The 19,965-nt window shown below is 42.5% G+C and overlaps 2 protein-coding genes across 2 annotated transcripts; both read right to left on the reverse strand.

Moving 5' to 3' along the window:
* Positions 1-2,491: 2,491 nt before the first annotated feature.
* On the reverse strand, positions 2,492-13,676 carry timm44 (translocase of inner mitochondrial membrane 44 homolog (yeast)). Its single transcript, XM_063012668.1, has 13 exons — positions 13,620-13,676; positions 11,802-11,909; positions 11,188-11,361; positions 10,825-10,905; positions 10,438-10,587; positions 8,349-8,485; positions 8,117-8,202; positions 7,878-7,970; positions 6,251-6,375; positions 6,115-6,165; positions 5,893-5,982; positions 4,175-4,285; positions 2,492-3,068 (listed from the first exon to the last, which is right to left on the reverse strand). Exons 1-13 carry the CDS (start codon positions 13,647-13,649, stop codon positions 2,949-2,951), a joined length of 1,356 nt encoding a protein of 451 aa, XP_062868738.1. The 5' UTR covers positions 13,650-13,676; the 3' UTR covers positions 2,492-2,948.
* Positions 13,677-14,978: 1,302 nt separating this feature from the next.
* Positions 14,979-19,121, reverse strand: ticam1 (TIR domain containing adaptor molecule 1). The gene has a single exon (XM_063013225.1). The coding sequence runs from the start codon at positions 19,020-19,022 to the stop codon at positions 17,640-17,642; it is 1,383 nt and encodes a 460-aa protein (XP_062869295.1). The 5' UTR covers positions 19,023-19,121; the 3' UTR covers positions 14,979-17,639.
* Between the last annotated feature and the right edge of the window lie 844 nt (positions 19,122-19,965).

The following is a 19,965-nucleotide window of genomic DNA, read 5'->3' on the forward strand; positions in this document are numbered from 1 at the left end:
GCTTCAGAAGCGCTTCGAGGCACGTGGGCGTGGAGAAGCCGAACACCATCGGGGGGGATTCATCACGGCAGACGGGCCTGAAATAGCCGCGCCCAGCGACGGACGGATGCGTGCGCTAGCTCATCATTTTTCAGCGCTGGAGGCTATAAATCTGACCACGCTGGTGTTGCCCAGCCCCCGTTTCTGCACATCTCTCTGCCTTCCACACAATAAAATGCCCAATCGAACCCTAATCCTACCCCAAAACACAGGGCACAAAACCAGTACACACCCTGGATGCCGACCATTCACTTCCCCACAGGGGCTTTCGAAACTTAGCCAATCCACCTGCAGGCATGTTTTGGTAGGCGAGAGGAAACTCAGGCGAAGTTGCCAGGAGCCTGAAGCTGTGCGGCACCCACACTACCTGCTGAAATGGACAAGAGATAAAAGCCACACCTCCTTTACTGGGACTAACTGGTACATAAGATACACCTCCTATACTGGGACTGACTGGTAAAGAAGCCACATGTCATTTACTGGGACCAACTGGGACAGAAACTACACCTCATATACTGGGACTGACCAGGACAGAAGATACACCCCCATTACTGAAACATACTGGTACAGAGGCCACATGTCATTTACTGGGACTAACTGGTAATGAAGCCACATCTAATATACTGGGACTGACTAGTACAGAGGATACACCTCCTATACTGGGACTGACTGGTACAGAGGATACACCTCCTATACTGGGACTGACTGGTACAGAAGATACACCTCCTATACTGGGACTGACTGGTACAGAAGATACACCTATACTGGGACTGACTGGTACAGAAGATACACCTTCTCTACTGGGACTGACTGGTAAAGAAGCCACAGCTCCTTTTGTAGGACCGACTGGGACATAAGCTACACCACCTGTACTGGGATTGACTGGTACAGAAGATACACCCCCATTTCTGAAACAGACTGGTTCAGAGGCCACATGTCATTTACTGGGACTAACTGGTATTGAAGCTACATCTAATATACTGTGACTGACTGGTACAGAAGATAAACCTCCATTACTGGGACTGACTGGTACAGAGGATACACCTCCATTACTGGGACTGCCTGGTAATAAAGATACACCTCCTATACTGGGACTGACTGGTAAAGAAGCCACATGTCATTTACTGGGACCAACTGGGACAGAAGCTAAACCTCATATACTGGGACTGACCAGGACAGAAGATACACCCCCATTACTGAAACAGACTGGTACAGAGGCCACATGTCATTTACTGGGACTAACTGGTAATGAAGCCACATCTAATATACTGGGACTGACTAGTACAGAGGATACACCTCCTATACTGGGACTGACTGGTACAGAGGATACACCTCCTATACTGGGACTGACTGGTACAGAAGATACACCTCCTATACTGGGACTGACTGGTACAGAAGATACACCTATACTGGGACTGACTGGTACAGAAGATACACCTTCTCTACTGGGACTGACTGGTAAAGAAGCCACAGCTCCTTTTGTAGGACCGACTGGGACATAAGCTACACCACCTGTACTGGGATTGACTGGTACAGAAGATACACCCCCATTTCTGAAACAGACTGGTTCAGAGGCCACATGTCATTTACTGGGACTAACTGGTATTGAAGCTACATCTAATATACTGTGACTGACTGGTACAGAAGATAAACCTCCATTACTGGGACTGACTGGTACAGAGGATACACCTCCATTACTGGGACTGCCTGGTAATAAAGATACACCTCCTATACTGGGACTGACTGGTAAAGAAGCCACATGTCATTTACTGGGACCAACTGGGACAGAAGCTAAACCTCATATACTGGGACTGACCAGGACAGAAGATACACCCCCATTACTGAAACAGACTGGTACAGAGGCCACATGTCATTTACTGGGACTAACTGGTAATTAAGCCACATCTAATATACTGGGACTGACTAGTACAGAGGATACACCTCCTATACTGGGACTGACTGGTACAGAGGATACACCTCCTATACTGGGACTGACTGGTACAGAAGATACATGTGATTTACTGGGACCAACTGGGACAGAAGCTACACCTCCTATACTGAGACTGACCAGGACAGAAGATACACCCCCATTACTGAAACATACTGGTACAGAGGCCACATGTTATTTACTGGGACTAACTGGTATTGAAGCTACATCTAATACACTGGGACTGGCTGGTGGGGGAAGTGCATTAAAAAATGTAAATAAATAAATAAAATAAGGATTTAACGTCTACAGTTTATGAACTGAAGTTAAGTTTGACTTTAAGGTCGATTCGTTCATTGCAAAAGCAGAATTTCTCTTCCGCCGCGCTCAGCTGAGTTTCTCATTACAGTAAAAACATTTACAGGATGAATGAATTCACGGTGTGGAAACTTAAAGCGATGAGATTATTTACCAAAATGTTAAATGCAGCTCTTTAAATTAGATTAGATTAAAAAACTAGGAATATTTTCTTCCACTTCCTTTTTATTTCATATTAGAGTTGGGAATGGATTCATTAATACGTGTCATTATAACTACATGAGAATGTCTTTCGGGTCTCGCTCAGAACGACGCCAACATGGCTAACGATCGGTAGAACGTCACGTCGTACTGAACGTGAGCCAATCAGCACGTCTGACGGATCTCTTCCTTTAAGGTGGCGCTGCTTTACCACAGACCCTCCTGCGCAGTAAACACACACAATAACACATGTTCACTCTCCGTACTGGGTCGCGGCGAGTGGAAGTGCACGGCGATCGGTCCAGAGTCACACGAGCATCCGGTCAGAAACATCACTATCGGTCCAGTGACGGAACCACCGGCATGAGTTTCGGAAACAGCCGGCGAGGATGGAGATCGAGAGTCCGGTCCCACATCAGGGCGAGATCCACGCGGCTGAGCCAGGCGTGCGAGGCGAGGGTCCTCAGAGAACCTGCTCCGTGCTGGAAGCCGAGATGTCCAGCAGCCTCCAGGCGGCGTAGGGATTAAACTCCTCCTGGTCTCGACACAGGGCCCAGACGTACATCATCCTGAGCACTTTCTCCTGAAAAACACACACACACACGATTAGTAATTGAGCCTGGCTGCATTTATTTATTCATACACTACAGAAGCATTCATATTTCAAACTGCGTAGGAAGTAGTTTAGCACAACAAAAGAAGTTGAAAGTAAAATTTATACATCAATTAATGTGTCTTGGGAGTTTAAAAAAAGCCACAGAAAAAAGTAAATCCTCGTCTGAACTAGGGCTGGGTGGTATAACGTAAATATAGATATATTTGATAGTATTTTTTACACGATGTGTTGTGCTGGTATGAGTGGATCAGACACAGCAGCGCTGCTGGAGTTTTTAAACACCTCACTGTCACTGCTGGACTGAGAACAGTCCACCAACTAAAAATATCCAGCCAACAGCGCCCCGTGGGCAGCGTCCTGTGTCCACTGATGAAGGTCTAGAAGATGACCGACTCAAACAGCAGCAATAGATGAGTGATCGTCTCTGACTTTACATCTACAAGGTGGACCGACTAGGTAGGAGTGTCTAATAGAGTGGACAGTGAGTGGACACGGTATTTAAAAACTCCAGCAGCGCTGCTGTGTCTGATCCGCATACCAGCACAACACACACTAACACACAACCACCATGTCAGTGTCACTGCAGTGCTGAGAATGATCCACCACCTAAATAATACCTGCTCTGTGGTGGTCCTGTGGGGGTCCTGACCATTGAAGAACAGGGTGAGAAACAGATGTACTACAGTCAGTAATTGTAGAACTACAAAGTGCTTCTATATGGTAAGTGGAGCTAATAAAATGGACAGTGAGTGTAGAAACAAGTAGGTGGTTTTAATGTTATGGTTGATATATATATATATATGTTGGAAGCAACTGACTTGACTTAAGTTAAAGGCTGTATGCTGGGTGTGCAGTTGTCTTATGCTTATTATTATTATTTTAAATTTAACGTAGATGTACAGTTTGATAAGTACAGTTATTATACAACATGTTACAAATAATAATGATACTTTACTTTATACATTGTTTAGGTTTTCATCGTATCGTATCGTATCGTATCTCGCCCAGCCCTAGTCTCAACCTATTGCATAGCGCTAGTGATGCTGATGCACCACAGCCAACGACTCACTCACCGGGTCGCCCTCCACCACCTCGCCCTTCGGGTTACGGAGCACCATGACCAGCTGAGCCTGGAAGGTGATGATGAGGACGGGACCTTGCTCCATCATCTTCCCCATGGCCAACTGCATCAACACAAAGAAGAGAGAATTAAGAGTTAAAAAGAAGAATTAGTATTTAACATACAATACATTTAAACATACAATATGCAGCCAAAAGTCTGTGGACAGCTCTCCTAATTGTTGAGTTCAGATGTCTCAGCCACAGTATGTCTCCAAATACGCGGCAACAGTTCAGGAAAGATAAGGACGTGGTTTGACAAGTTTGCTCTAGAGAAACATGAGTGACTACTTTAGACAGACCCATCCCTATTGATATTCCAACCCTTTGGAAAAAATTTGAACTTTGATTACCAGCCAGGTCCTCCCAGCATTAGTATGGTGCCTGATCTAATGGTCACAAATTCCCACAGGCACCCAAAATCTTTTGGATAGTCTTTCCTGAAAGAGTGGACACTGTTACTAAACAGTACTGTCTGTGAGAGAAAAATGTTAATATACACTAGAAGTATTAATTAGAGATGGACCGATCAGGGTTTTTGGCACCGATTCCGATCTCCTTTCAGGGACATCGGCCGATAGCCGATTCCGATGGAGGGGGGGGGGGGGGGGGGGGGGGGGCGGGGATTAGCAGTAAATAAACTTAAAAAGATCCTCACAGTAAAGATAAACTGGAGCAGCGCGCGCGTGTGTGTGTGTGTGCCTTTAGAAGAGACGCAGTTACAGAGTTACAGAGACGCTTTGTTCACAGTATCGCTATAAGTGATTCATTGATTCATGAGTTGATTCGTTTTATGTGAAGCGTAAGTTTCTCTTCTCAGTTATCTCTCCGTGTTTACTGTTATTAATTAAATGTCGTGGTTTTAAATAAACACCAGCTACTACAGAACATTCTGTGTGACTCTCTTACATTAAAAAGCTTCATTACACTGTTATTACCACAGATCTATAACCGACCGTCAGACTCGTTCCGTGTAAGGAGTTAAAAGTTTTCTAAAAGTTCAGCAGATGATCCTGAACTAACGAATTTGGTAATGAATAAACTTTTGCCTCTGATTGGCTCTGTAACGTTTTCTGTTCTCATCTACATCACAAGTAAGAACCGCTTACGATTTACCAAAGTGAACCAGGAGTTTATATAACGTGCTGATAGAATCCACTCAGATGTGACCGGGTTGAATTAATTTTTTTAAGTAAATATTACAATCAGCAAAATTACATCGTAAGAGCTTTCACGATGGTTTCTGTACGATGGTTGATGAATGGTGATGTGATGGTTGGTGCTTCGTAGCTCAAAGTCTGGATCAATCCACTGAGCTGTTAACTTAACGTGATCTTTTATATATCACACGATCGGATCGGCTACTTTTAGGAAATATCGGCCGATCGCCGATAGCATATTTTGATTAAAAATCGGCCGATGCCGATTCGTAGCCGATCGATCGTCCCATCTCTAGTATTAATACATAATCAATTACTACTTGTAGATAATGTACTAATGTAGATATGCTTAAGATTTGATTGCCAGTAGTCATATTCCAATATTCCAAGAATACTGCTACAATAGAATGTTACTGAATGTGTACATGGTGTACGTGATGAGAAATGACCACTAACGCAATCACACAATGATATAATTCCATCACATTTTGACATTTCTCAGTCGTACTCACGTCTACGTTGTCGATGTCAAGAATCTTGGAGCTGAACTGCAGTCCCATGGCTTTGGCCTGCTGAATGGGATGCGCCAACTGGCTGTAAGTCTGGAAAACCAGAGAAAAGCTGCTCATTATTATTATTATTATTGTATCAGGGTCTGAAATAATGTTAATAAGGTAGCCGGATGCGCATCAGCATCAGGCGGGTGGTTATACAAGTACTACATGTTCACGTACAGCTTCGTAGCACCAATCCTTGAGGACTTCGAGCTCTCCTTGGATCATGGCCTGCAAATAAAAAGAAAAAAGGACGATCACTTTAAGAACAGACAGTGTTGAAGTGTCCCAATAGTGTCGTTCATATAAGACTCACCTCTAAGACGTTTGGGATGATGTCCTTCTCGCACTGTTTGAGAAACGAGTCCTTGTCGAAGCTGGGGTCCACCTTCAGGATCTCAGTGAGAACCTCGGACATCTCAGTCTTGGAGAATAATCCACCTAAAGAAAAAAGACATTTTATTAAACAGACAAAATCTGGAAAACCGAATGTCCGATCTGATTGTTTAAAATTCCCCCAAGCGTAGCAAGACAAGTAGTTCAGTAATTGTCCACTAGGTGGTGCACGTCTCTCTGTTTACATGAGTGAGAGGCTTTATTTTGTCTGGAGGCTCACTTTGTTCTCGACTTTTTCTCTGTGTTTTAAGTTCTAGTGCTTAATTCTGTACCAGCTTTGCTCCTCCAAAAAAATCTCCTCCACCACACAAGGTAAATACCTATATATATATATATATATATATATATATATATATATATATATATATACACCGATCAGCCATAACATTAAAACCACCTCCTTGTTTCTACACACTGTTCATTTTATCAGCTCCACTTACCATATAGAAGCACTTTGTAGTTCTACAATTACTGACTGTAGTCCGTCTGTTTCTCACCCTGTTCTTTAATGGTCAGGACCCCCACAGGACCACCACAGAGCAGGTATTATTTAGGTGGTGGATCATTCTCAGCACTGCAGTGACACTGACATGGTGGTTGTGTGTTAGTGTGTGTTGTGCTGGTATGCGGATCAGACACAGCAGCGCTGCTGGAGTTTTTAAATACCGAGTCCACTCACTGTCCACTCTATTAGACACTCCTACCTAGTCGGTCCACCTTGTAGATGTAAAGTCAGAGACGATCGCTCATCTATTGCTGCTGTTTGAGTCGGTCGTCTTCTAGACCTTCATCGGTGGTCACAGGACGCTGCCCACGGGGTGCTGTTGGCTGGATGTTTTTGGTTGATGGACGATTCTCAGTCCAGCAGTGACAGTGAGGTGCTGTGTCTGATCCACTCATACCAGCACAACACACACTAACACACCACCACCATGTCAGTGTCACTGCAGTGCTGAGAATGATCCACCACCTAAATAATACCTGCTCTGTGGTGGTCCTGTGGGGGTCCTGACCATTGAAGAACAGCATGAAAGGGGTTAACAAAGCATGCAGAGAAACAGATGGACTACAGTCAGTAATTGTAGAACTGCAAAGTGCTTCTATATGGTAAGTGGAGCTGATAAAATGGACAGTGAGTGTAGACACAAGGAGGTGGTTTTAATGTTATGGCTGATCAGTATATATAGAAGAGAGCCATGGGCCCCAGTGCACCTGCCCCCCCGCCCGGTAGTTACGCCCCTGAGTGCTCCCCTCTTTTAGTCCGTTAAATCGAGGCTCCACTGCATTTGTATGTCTGTATTCGTCTGGTTTCCAGACCTTAGCAGAAGTGTGGTGTGATGGAACTAGAGGGGTTAGTTTGTGTCAGCACAAAATTAGCACCGACACAAACTAATAATATAAAAGGAATCATAAAAGGACGTCAGATAAATCAAGTGTCTTTATACTATTGCTGATCAGCTCTTCCATTTAATCAGACGGCAGTAAAGTCGGAACCCTCTCTCATACTCATACACACGCGGCCAGGTGAGATGTCGAAGCCACTTCACCTATCAGATCCGTCATCTTGTCTGTGACGGCCCGAGACGCTCTGATCAAAGCGTTGTCGCTCTCGTCGTATTTCATCTTCATCTCGAAGAATCCTGCACAAAATAAATAAATAAAAAATGGTTTTGCTAAGGTTGTAGCGCCACCTGTTGATCTAATGCCAGTATTCCATCCTATTGCCACCCTGAACCCCAAACACAAAACCTGAAGAAAATAAAGCAAAAAGAAAACGACGACTTACTGTTAAAAACTACATTATTGTCCTTAAAGTCCTTCCACTGCTGAAACCACTTGGAGTCTCTGTGAAGCACCATACCCGTCGCATCCCTGAAAACAGACAGTAAGACAGACAGTAAGACAGACAGGTCGTCCGCCACTCCTGTTCCTGTGTGTGTATAATCCTGGAACAGACTGTACACTATCTGTCGTATCTGAATATTTAAACAGAAACAGAAATGAATACACGTCCTTACTCGTTGGCTTCGAAGACCTTGGCCTCCGCCTCTGCAGCTTTAGATGAGAATTCGCTTCTCTTGCGCAATCTAGAGGGAGCTCTGTAGGGCCCGTCATGCCCGATGTCCCCGATCTCCTTCTTCACGCTCTCCATACCCTGAAAAAGCACCAGCACTTCTTCAGGAACTCCAATATAGAATTCCATTCCAAATTCTGCTCTGATGACTAACAAGCTGCATCTGAGCATCCACGAATAAATAGATGCATTAATGCATTAATTAATTAATTAATAAATGAAAGAATAAATAGATGAATGAATGCATTAATTAATTATTAAATGAATAGATGAATAAATAAATTAATGAATAAATGAATGGATGAATTAATGAATCAACAGCAGCATAAGAACTAAGAGCTTAATGGCTCAGATGAATAAACAGATGAATGAATGAATAAATGAATGAACAGATGAATGAATGAATGAATGAATAGATGAATGAGTAGATGAATAAATGAATGAATAGATGAATGAATAAATAAATTAATGAATAAATGAATGGATGAATAAATAAATTAATGAATAAATGAATGGATGAATTAATGCATTAATTAATTAATAAATGAAGGAATAAATAGATGAATTAATGAATCAACAGCAGCGTACGAACTAAGAGCTTAATGGCTCAGATGAATGAATTAATTAATTAATTAATAGATGAATAAATAGAGGAATTAATGAATCAAAACAGCATAAGAGCTAAGAGCTTAATGGATCAGATAAATGACTGAATAGATTAATTAATTAATGATTGAATGAATAAATGAAGAGATGAATGAATGAATAAATAGATGGATGAATGAACAGATGAATGAATAGATGAATGAATAGATGAAGAGATGAATGAACAGATGAATGAATGAATGAATGAATAGATGAATGAGTAGATGAATAAATGAATGAATAGATGAATGAATGAATGAATGAATAGATGGATGAATGAATGAATGAATGAATAGATGAATGAATGAATGAAGATGAATGAATGAATGAATGAACAGATGAATGAATGAATAGATGAATGAATGAATGAATAGATGAATGAATGAATGAATGAATGAACAGATGAATGAATGAATGGATGAATAAATAGATGAATGAGTAGATGAATAAATGAATGAATGGATGAATAAATAGATGAATGAGTAGATGAATAAATGAATGAATAGATGAATGAATGAATGAATGAATAGATGAATGAGTAGATGAATAAATGAATGAATAGATGAATGAATGGATGAATGAATAGATGGATGAATGAATGGATGAATAAATAGATGAATGAGTAGATGAATAAATGAATGAATAGATGAATGAATGGATGAATAAATAGATGAATGAGTAGATGAATAAATGAATGAATGGATGAATAAATAGATGAATGAGTAGATGAATAAATGAATGAATAGATGAATGAATGAATGAATGAATAGATGAATGAGTAGATGAATAAATGAATGAATAGATGAATGAATGAATGAATGAATAGATGGATGAATGAATGAATGAATAGATGAATGAATGAATGAAGATGAATGAATGAATGAACAGATGAATGAATGAATAGATGAATGAATGAATGAATAGATGAATGAATGAATGAATGAATGAACAGATGAATGAATGAATGGATGAATGAGTAGATGAATAAATGAATAAATAGATGAATGAATGAGTAGATGAATGAGTAGATGAATGAATGAATGAATAGATGAATGAATGAATGAATGAATGAACAGATGAATGAATGAATGGATGAATGAGTAGATGAATAAATGAATAAATAGATGAATGAATGAATAAATGAATAAATAGATGAATGAATGAATAAATAAATGAATAAATGAATGAACAGATGAATGAATTAATTAATTAATGAATAGATGAATTAATGAATAGATAAAGCGACAGCAGCATAAGAGCTAAGAGCTTAATGGCTCAGACGAATAAATGAATGAATAAATGATTGTATTAATTAATAAATAGATGAATAGATGAATGAATGAATGAATGAATGAAGAGCTGAGAGCTGAATGGATCAGAGTTCTGACCTGTGAGATTGCTCGGAAGGCGCCGGTCTTTCCCAGCTTCTCTCCGCCCTTGGACACGCTCTCCGCCGACTGCTTGGCCGTTTTGGCCGCCTCCTCCATCCCCTCTTTGATTTTCTTTCCGATATCCGAGCGGCCGACCTCTTCCAGGCCCTAAAAAAACCATCCATGAGTGAGAAGCGCCCGGCATGTTGTTTTCAATCAGGTAAGCAGGTTCCACCCAACAGCTATACGTGTTTACATAGTTAACAATGTAAACTCAGCGTAAAGGTTCACCGAGCTACGTAAACAAATAACACACACAGGTTATTAGAATCACATTTATTAATCATTATAACGCTGCTGCAGCACGTTTATCATCTTTAAATGAGGCGTGAGGGGGGCGCTCACCTCCTTCACCGTCTCCGACAGCGTCCCCAGCTTCTTCTTCAGCACCTCGGACGTCTTCACCGTCTCAGACTCGATCGTTTTCTACAGAGAGAGCGTTCAGAATTGGTGTAGTGGCTTTGGGGGTATTTGGACACCCCTTCTAATTCATTATTATGTTTTTCAGCCACAACAGTTGCTAAGAGGTGTAATAAATAACAGCCCAGTCATAAAATGCTATCATTTTTTGACAGAATGGGCACAAATTCCCACAGACATACTCCAAAGTCTTGTGAGAAGCTCATAGAACCGGGATGTCCCCCATGCACATGCATCAACCAATCAGCAGAGGTCGCCATATCCCCCCCAGATGAGACAGAAACTTACATATTTCCTCCTCGCTTGCTGCAAAGCCTCCGATTCTTCCAGCTTTTTGGCCTCCTCCCGAAATTTCTTGATGTTGTCCTTCATCTCATTGTTCTTGCTCAGCTCCTGCTTCAGATTATCCAGAAACTCGCCCAGAAAGCCTTTCCTTCTACCTCCTCCCGAAGAATACCGGACCTACAGGGGCATAAACATCAGACCATGTTAATACAAACACATCCACAAATTGCAGGTTTAGTTATTGTATATGGTCAAAAGTATATGGACAGCCAAACATGAGTTTGTTAGTCATCCCGTAACATAACACACACTTTAAGATTTTGGAGTGTATCTGTAGGAATTTGTGCCCATTCGGACAAAAAACCTTCGTAACGTCAGGCACTGATGTTGGATGAGAGGGCCTGGCTCAATCAACGTTCCAATCAACATTCAAATTCATCCCAAAGATGCTCCCTGGGGTTGGAAAACTTCATGGAGGTACAGTCAAGCCCAAACAGGAAGGGAAAGGGGGTGTGGGTGGGTGTGGTAAATAATTAGAAGGAGTAGCTACATACTTTTGACCATATAAACATCTCGGTTGAATAGTTGTGTTACAAATCAGTGACAGTAATTCAAACCTGTGAGGCGCTTGTGATGGACCCACATATCCTGTGGACATGAGATCTGTCATATGTGGACAAACACGGGCGTGTGGTTAGCAATACCAAACTCCTCCTGGCAATGTGCTGCAGAGAGAGAGAGAGAGAGAGAGAGAGAGAGAGAGAGAGATTAAATAAAAATATAATAAATATTACCATCTCATAAAAATAACTACCAGTTTTAGCAACCAGCAGTTCTACTGTCAACGAGTAGTTTAGTCTGTTCTTCATGTTTGCTTAAATTTCACCCTGGTTCTTTAGGTTCCATCAAAACACTCAAACACACACAAATACAGATACAGTGTGTGTGTGTGTGTGTGAGTTGTGTGAGAAACAGACAGATGAAAGAAAAAAACAAAAAGACACAGACAGACAGATGAACTCAAACAGGACAGACAGATGGAGAAACCGAACGTCAGACAGAGAAAAAAAGAAACATACAGACAGACAAAAGGACAGATCAACAGAAACAAACAGAATGACAGACAGACAGTTCAAGAGAAAAAGATGGACAGACAGATTTTAAAACAAACAGAATGACAAGTGGACAGAGACAGACAGAGAAACAGACAGATGAGGATGAACAGACAGATAAACAGAAAGGCAGACAGAAGGAGATGCAAACGGAGACAGACAGACAAACAGACATGAAGAGAAAGACAAACAGACAAAAAAAAACAAAAAGACAGACAGACGAAGAGAAACTGACAGATGAGAAGCAGACAGGTAACGAGAAAGACAGACAAGGGGAAGCAGACAGAGAGACAAGAAAAAAACAGACAGAGAAACAGACAGAGAAAGAGAGAGACAGAAAAGCAGAGACAGGCAGCCAAACAGCAAAGAGAAAAACAGACGAAGAAAAAAAAAAATAACAGAAAGAGAAGATGAAAAGACAGACAGACAGACAGACAGAGACAGACAGACAGATGATAGAAAATACAGATAGAGAAACAGACAAATGAAGAAACAGACGGAAAAAAACTGAAAGAGAAGATGGAGAAAGACAGACAGACAACAAAACAAAGACAGACAGAGACGAAGAGAAACAGACAGATGAGAAGCAGACAGACAGACAAGAAAAAACAGAAAAAGACAGAGAAACAGAGAATGACAGAGAGACAGAAAGAAAGAGACAGACAGAGAAACAGAGAAACAGAGTTGAAAAAAAAACAGACAGATGAAGAGACAGCCAGACAGAGAAACAGACAGACAGACAAGTGAAGAGAAACAGACAGACAGATGGAGAGAAACAGACAGACAGACAGACAGACAGACAGACAGGTGAAGAGAAACAGACAGACAGACAGACAGGTGAAGAGAAACAGACAGACAGGTTTGAGATGACAGACAGAGAAACAGACAGACAGATAAAGAGAGACAGACAGGTAGGCTCTGGACTGTATGTATTGTGGGATTAATGCGGTTATATTCATGTACAACATCATAATAACATCCATGTAGAGAAAATAAAAGCTTATTATCACACACACACACACACACACACACACACACACACACACACACACACACACACACACACACACACACACACACACACACACACACAGATCAGAAACTATCTGTGTAATCAGACAGAATCAGACAGAATCTGAGTCCATGTTCAGCTCATCACCGCTAACACATGCTAAAGCTAACCAGCACCACCACGCGCCCCTCCTCACACCTGAACACAGCACCGCGTCCTGGACCAGATCCCACAACAACCACACAGTTTCGGTTATCAGAATCACCGCGATTACAGCTCATATAATAATAATAATAAATATATCGTCTCACCTGGTAACACTGACACACGGAGGCCGCCATGTTGGTCGCGTTGCCTGCCTGAGATGCCGTTGACCTTGTGACGCACTTCCGGATTACCGAGCACGTGGTTTTCACTCGCTCACGTCTGCACCAAGGAGCAATTTAGATCAGCCAAGCCACCTTCTGCACGATTCTGGGAGGTGTGGGAGGTGTGGTGAAGTAGCTGTAGAAACCCACATGGGGACCAAACAGTGATCAGAAGCAAGGATCTGAGGACTGTTGGTGGACTGTTGGTGCTGTGTGGTACCTACTCTCAAATATGTGCCACCCTGTATATAATGTATCTAACAGTTAAATAGCAAAAGGGTTTTTCTTTTTTTAGATATTCTTAAAAATTGGCTGGGCTTTCTGTCCGTTGACCAATGACCATTAATACTGCACCATGCCCAGCAATTCTTGGGAAAGGACACACCGCAAACCTGACCAGGATTTACACACTTTAGTTACATTCATGACAGGATAGTTACTGGTTACACAAGATTCATTAGTTCAAGTTTTTAATGTCAAACACACTGATGGACAGTTGTAGCCTAGTGGTTAAGGAACTGTACTGGTAATCAAAAGGTTGCTGGTTCAAGCCCCACCACTGCCAGGTTGGGCCCTTGAGCAAGGCCCTTAACTATTAATTGCTTAGACAGTATACTGTCACAGTACTAAAAGTCACTTTTGATACAAGCATCAGCTAAAACCCGAAACTCTAAATGGACAATTTTGAATCTCCAACCGGAGCTCCTGGAGGAAACCCACACAGACACGGGGAGAACATGCAAACTCCACACAGAAAGGACCCAGACCGCCCCACCTGGGGATCGAACCCCGGACCTTCTTTCTGTGAGGCGATAGTGCTACCCACCTAGCCACCGTGATAAAGCTGTGGTTGGTTTGTTTGTTTATTAGGATTTTAACGTCATGTTTTACACTTTGGTTACATTCATGACAGGAACGGTCGTTACTCATTACACAAGATTCATCAGTTCACAAGGTCATATCGAACACAGTCATGGACAATTTTGTGTCTCCAAAGTTGTAGCCTAGAGGTGAAGGTACTGGACTAGTAATCAGAAGGTTGCTGATTCAAGCCTCATCACTGCCAGGTTACTGCTGTTGGACCCTTGAGCAAGGCGCTTAACCCTTAATTGCTCAGACTGTATACTGTCCCAGTACTGTAAGTCGCTTTGGATAAAAAGCGTGTGCTAAATGCTGAAAATGTAAAAATATGATGAGTAGTTCTCATAGTGATAGTGATAAATCCATAGTTAAGCCTAGTGATGTGTTACCTGTGTATAAAAAATGCACGAATACCTGAGAGAACTGAATCAAACGGTAAGCCTTTTTTGCTGAATCTTTTATTTTGAAGGGTTTGGGTTATTTACAGAGTAATGAAATGTTCTAATGTAAACGTCTCCCCCATCCAAGCACAGCAACCAGTGTAAAAGCAGACATCCCAAGTGTACCGGAAGTTCTGGGAGTCTCCCGCGTATACATAGCGGCTCCCTGATGCCCGCAAGTCAGATAAAATCTCCCGGAATCTAGAACGAGCGGCCAAGAGCGACACTATGTAGGGAACACAATTAATTATGTAATACACTATCTAGTGCACTATGTAGGGAACACAAATCATCATCTAGTTATACTTTCTAGTGCACTATGTAGTGAAAATAAATCCGTTATCTGATATACAATTTAGTGCACTATGTAGGGAACATAATTATGTAATACACTATCTAGTGCAATCAATTGTCCAATATACTGTCTAGTGCACTATGTAGGGAACATAAATTCATATCTAAAATACTATCTAGTGCACTATGTAGGGAATATAAATCCGTTATCTGATATACAATTTAGCGCACTATGTAGGGAACCTAAATCCGTTATCTAATACGCTACCTAAAGCATTATGTAAGAAACATAAGTCTGTTATCTAGTACACTATCTAGTGCACTAAGTAAGGAACATAAATTCTTTTCTAATATACAAGCTAGTGCACTATGTAGGGAACACAAATCATCATCTAGTTATACTTTCTAGTGCACTGTGTAGGGAACATAAATCAATTGTCTAATATACTGTCTAGTGCACTATGTAGGGAACCTAAATCCGTTAACTAATACGCTACCTAAAGCATTATGTTAGAAACATAAGTCTGTTATCTAGTACACTATCTAGTGCACTAAGTAAGGAACATAAATTCTTTTCTAATATACAATCTAGTGCACTATGTAGGGAACATAAATCATTATCTTTTACACTATCCGGGTCCGGGGTACCTTCCTGAAATGAGTTTTTGCAACTTGGGATGTCTGTAAAAGGGTGAGGCTAGCACATGCTTCCTCCAAGACACATAATCCACCATGTACACGTCTTTACAAACTGTAGCTTATGCAATCTCACCTGACGGATAAACGTGATTGGATGATTCATTCTTGGTCATCGTTTATACACGTAGGTTTACAAATCGACTGCGTCAAGGCAAGGCTGATCCTGACCAATGAGCTTACAGCATTATCAGGGCTCAAACTGTGAGCAACAATCACAATGTTTCAGCATTATTTTAATCCCCTGTCCTATACAAAAACTATGTGTAAATACTAAGGATGTCCCGATCACCTTTCTTTGTTCCCGATTCCGGTCTAGATAAGAACTAGATAACACTGTTCACACAGTGCACACTTCAAGTACATTACAGTTATTCAAATTAATCCAATGTAAATGTTTAACAACTGAATAGCTCTGCAGTGCTGTAGGAAAAACATTGCCTGCATCCAAACTATTGCCTAATGTTCTTTTATTTTTACAAAATAAACAAACTTAGTGCAGCATTGTAGCAGTAACACTAGAACACTCAAAATGCAGTGAAGGTTCTTTTTGAGGAAAATCAGCATCTCTGCCGGTTCCTCTTCTCATCATATAATAATAAACTCGCTATATTCGGCTGAGTGTTTATTTTTTAGGTGCCGTATCAGAGGGTAGTAATTGTAGATCGTTTGGTTAAATGATATTTGGTTTGTTTCTTATGAGCCACCGTACTTGTATGCATGTTGTAACTGTAACAAACTTTTCTGTGGTTGTATTGTGACAATGGTTTGATGGACGTTTCTACGCGAAGTGAGTGTGTTTTGACCCTTTGGGGCTTCCATAGTGCATGGAATAGCCTGCTTGGCTAACGCGATGACTCTAGCGGTCCGCTATTCGCTACCGTAACAGAAGAAGTTAATAAAGTGTTAAATGCTCCCGACAGTTTGTGAATATACAGTGTATTTATTTCTTTATTAAGCGAGTGCATCACTACGACGCTCGGTTACATAACTAAGCCAATCAGAGTGCTCGATACTGAGATGTCGTTCAGTCTTGTGACACTCGTAAAAGCTATATGTTATGCTCCTGAAGTTTTCATACTCGGATTAAAAGTTATTGTTTTGTAAACCGGAGTGATCCTCGACTCACACACCATATAAACAGTAAAATTTTACAGTAGTGAACGAAGCTCTGCTCCCACCGCCTCGTGAAACGCTCGAATTGCAGACAGTACACTTCACTGCTGGACTTGTTTCACTTTCCAATTTAAAGTATTTCCACACAGCGGACATGCCGACGTAAAACAAAGGATCGGAATTAGGATCGGCCTTAGTAAAAAATGCCTTGATCGGTCCCGACATCCCTAATAAATACTGCTATGAAATCACATCTTATTTATAAAAAAGCTGTAAGACTTCATTGGTACTGATTGTTTTGCACAAAGAAGGAATAAACCACAATACCAGATCGATTTCTAAAAACAGAACCCACAAGATCACCACCCATTTCCACAATTACTAAGTGCTTGAATGTTTAGTGCATCGTCGTCGGGTTATTCAATCCCATTTTCTCCCTAATTTACAACTCTCGCTTACAACATGACGTCTACCAAACCGTGAGGGTTTGGCCCAAAACGTTGCCATGCAGTGCCATACGCCAGCGAAGCACCAGTGCCAGCAAACGCTTGGCAATTTATAAGCAGTCTTCATCTCCCGAGTCTCCACCAGCTCCCACAGTCATGGTGGAATTACTCCCGATCATGATGTACTTTGCGTCCTGGATGTGGATACAGGACGGTTGCGGGTGCCACATGTTCATGTTTGACGGCACCGGTCCCAGCAATTGAGGCGGCGTGGGGTGAAACGGCTGTGCCTGTGTGGGATGAGCCTGGTACGCATCAGGCTGAAAAGTGAACGGGGGCGGGTAGCGTTCTTGTTCCGTCTGAAGATGCCTTCTTTGCCACTCTAACTCTTGGAGCTTGGCTTTTTCTCGAAGGGTTTCGGCGAGGTGTCGGTTCTCCTCCTGAACCCTTCGCTGCCTCTCCTGGATATTTTTTGTTCGTTGTTCCTGGCTCCACATCAGCTTCTGGTCCCGTATTCTGCTCGGACTTAACAACTTTCGGACGCTCCTCTCAAAAATGCTGTTTTCCTTCGTTTCCTTGAGCGGGATCTTGGTTTTCAGGACGAGGGGCATTTCGTCACGGGTCAGCCTGTTGGTGTGAGGCAGCAGCGGGATGACGGTGTTATATTTGTGCGGTTTCTCGATGGAGTTAATGAGCGCCGAGTCCACGCTGGTCTCGTTCAGGCGGGAGTTGAAGTTGGGCGTGAGGAGCAGCATGACGTAGGCCGAGTTTCCGATGGCGTCCTCGACGCATCTGAAGGTGGACCGACCGGGCTCGGCAAAGTCCTCGGAGAAAGTGGCTCCGGTCGTCGAGGAGATGAGCTCCAACCTCTTCTTCAGCCTCGCGGCTTCTTCGGTGTCCTCCAGGGCGTGCAGGATTACGAAGGAGAAAAAGAAATCGGCTTCCTCCTGGCCGGCTCGCCAGTCTTCCTGAGTGCTGCTCGGCTGTCCCTGGTCCCTATTAAAAGATCCGCTCGCTGATATCGGTTGAGCTTCTTGCTTCATACTGCAGCTTGGATTTGACACAAATGTCTGTTCGGGACACGATTTTGTTCTTGGGCGCCTGGATGGTTCGATCCTACAGTTGCTGAGCTTATCTTGACACTGGTTTAATTCTTCTATGTGTTGGTCCTTTGGTTGAGGTGGTCTGTGTGAACTCGTCTCAGCCGTATCTATATTTTCTGGAGGAGAACGGTGGGCCAGGGTAGAGGCAGGATCTTTTTGCTCAGGATCGGCGTCTCGGGTCCCGGGAAGCGTCCGGAGTGACATGGGCGGTGACTCTTTTCCGCCGCTGTCGGCTGTAGATACGCTGATCTCCAGGCTGTACGTGGTGCACGTGGAGGTGGAGCGTAAGGATGACGGGTAGCTATCGTCACGTTGGGGTGGACGTCCCTGAGATGACCCCATGGTTTGTTTTCCGAAGCTGTCTGTCAGCTTCGCCTCCTCTTTTTCCATGTTGTTCTCAGTGTAACACGACTGGAATCTGAACCGTCAAGCCTGGCAGGCATTTTCAGACCTGCGCCACCGGCAGGGCGTTACTGCGGCGGGGCGACGTGACCGATTTATCCATGACTGAAACTGCAACAGAAACAGAACACTTTCATTTTTATTTGATTTGTTCCTTCCTTAACAGGTGTGGTGAGTTCAGCCTAAAATAAAACTGGAACCATCAGCTGTGAACAAAACCAGTTCTGTTTCCGTCACACTGAAGCCTAGAGTATTAAAATAGCATTAAAATTAATAATAGCTGGTGGCCGTTCAGCCACAACAGTCACTCTTCTAAGAGGACTTCTTCTCACAAGACTTTGAGTATGAGTGTGTCTGTGGGAATTTGTGCCCATTCAGTCGAAAGAGCATTGCATGGCTTGGCACTGGTGTTGGCCAAGAAAGCCTCAGTTGATGTTCCAGTTCATTCCAAAGCTGTTGGGTGGGGCTGAGGTCAGGGCTCTGTGCAGGACACTATAGATCTTGCATTGTGCCCAGGGGAACATATAGATGTATATACACTGATCAGCCATAACATTAAAACCACCTCCTTGTTTCTACACTCACTGTCCATTTTATCAGCTCCACTTACCATATACAAGCACTTTGTAGTTCTACAATTACTGACTGTAGTCCATCTGTTTCTCTACACGCAGGTATTATTTAGGTGGTCTATGATTCTCAGCACTGCAGTGACACTGACATGGTGCTGGTGTGTTAGTGTGTGTCACTGCTGGACTGAGAATAGTCCACCAACCAAAAATATCCAGCCAACAGCGCCCAGTGGGCAGCATCCTGTGACCACTGATGAAGGTCTAGAAGATGACCAGCAATAGATGAGCGGTCGTCTCTGACTTTACATCTACAAGGTGGACCAACTAGGTAGGAGTGTCTGATAGAGTGGACAGTGAGT

Source organism: Trichomycterus rosablanca, chromosome 17 (genome assembly GCF_030014385.1).
Source record: "Trichomycterus rosablanca isolate fTriRos1 chromosome 17, fTriRos1.hap1, whole genome shotgun sequence".
In the NCBI taxonomy this organism is placed as follows: Eukaryota; Metazoa; Chordata; class Actinopteri; order Siluriformes; family Trichomycteridae; genus Trichomycterus; species Trichomycterus rosablanca.

Bases quoted from the DNA above. Each gene is read 5' to 3' on its own strand.
- timm44 (XM_063012668.1), bottom strand. From the start codon at position 13,649: ATGGCGGCCTCCGTGTGTCAGTGTTACCAG. The intron at 11,910-13,619 runs GTGAGACGATAT...CTCTCTCTGCAG, and splicing joins CCGTGTGTCAGTGTTACCAG to CACATTGCCAGGAGGAGTTT. The intron at 11,362-11,801 runs GTTTGAATTACT...ATGCCCCTGTAG, and splicing joins CCATCACAAGCGCCTCACAG to GTCCGGTATTCTTCGGGAGG.
- ticam1 (XM_063013225.1), bottom strand. From the start codon at position 19,022: ATGGAAAAAGAGGAGGCGAAGCTGACAGACAGCTTCGGAAAACAAACC.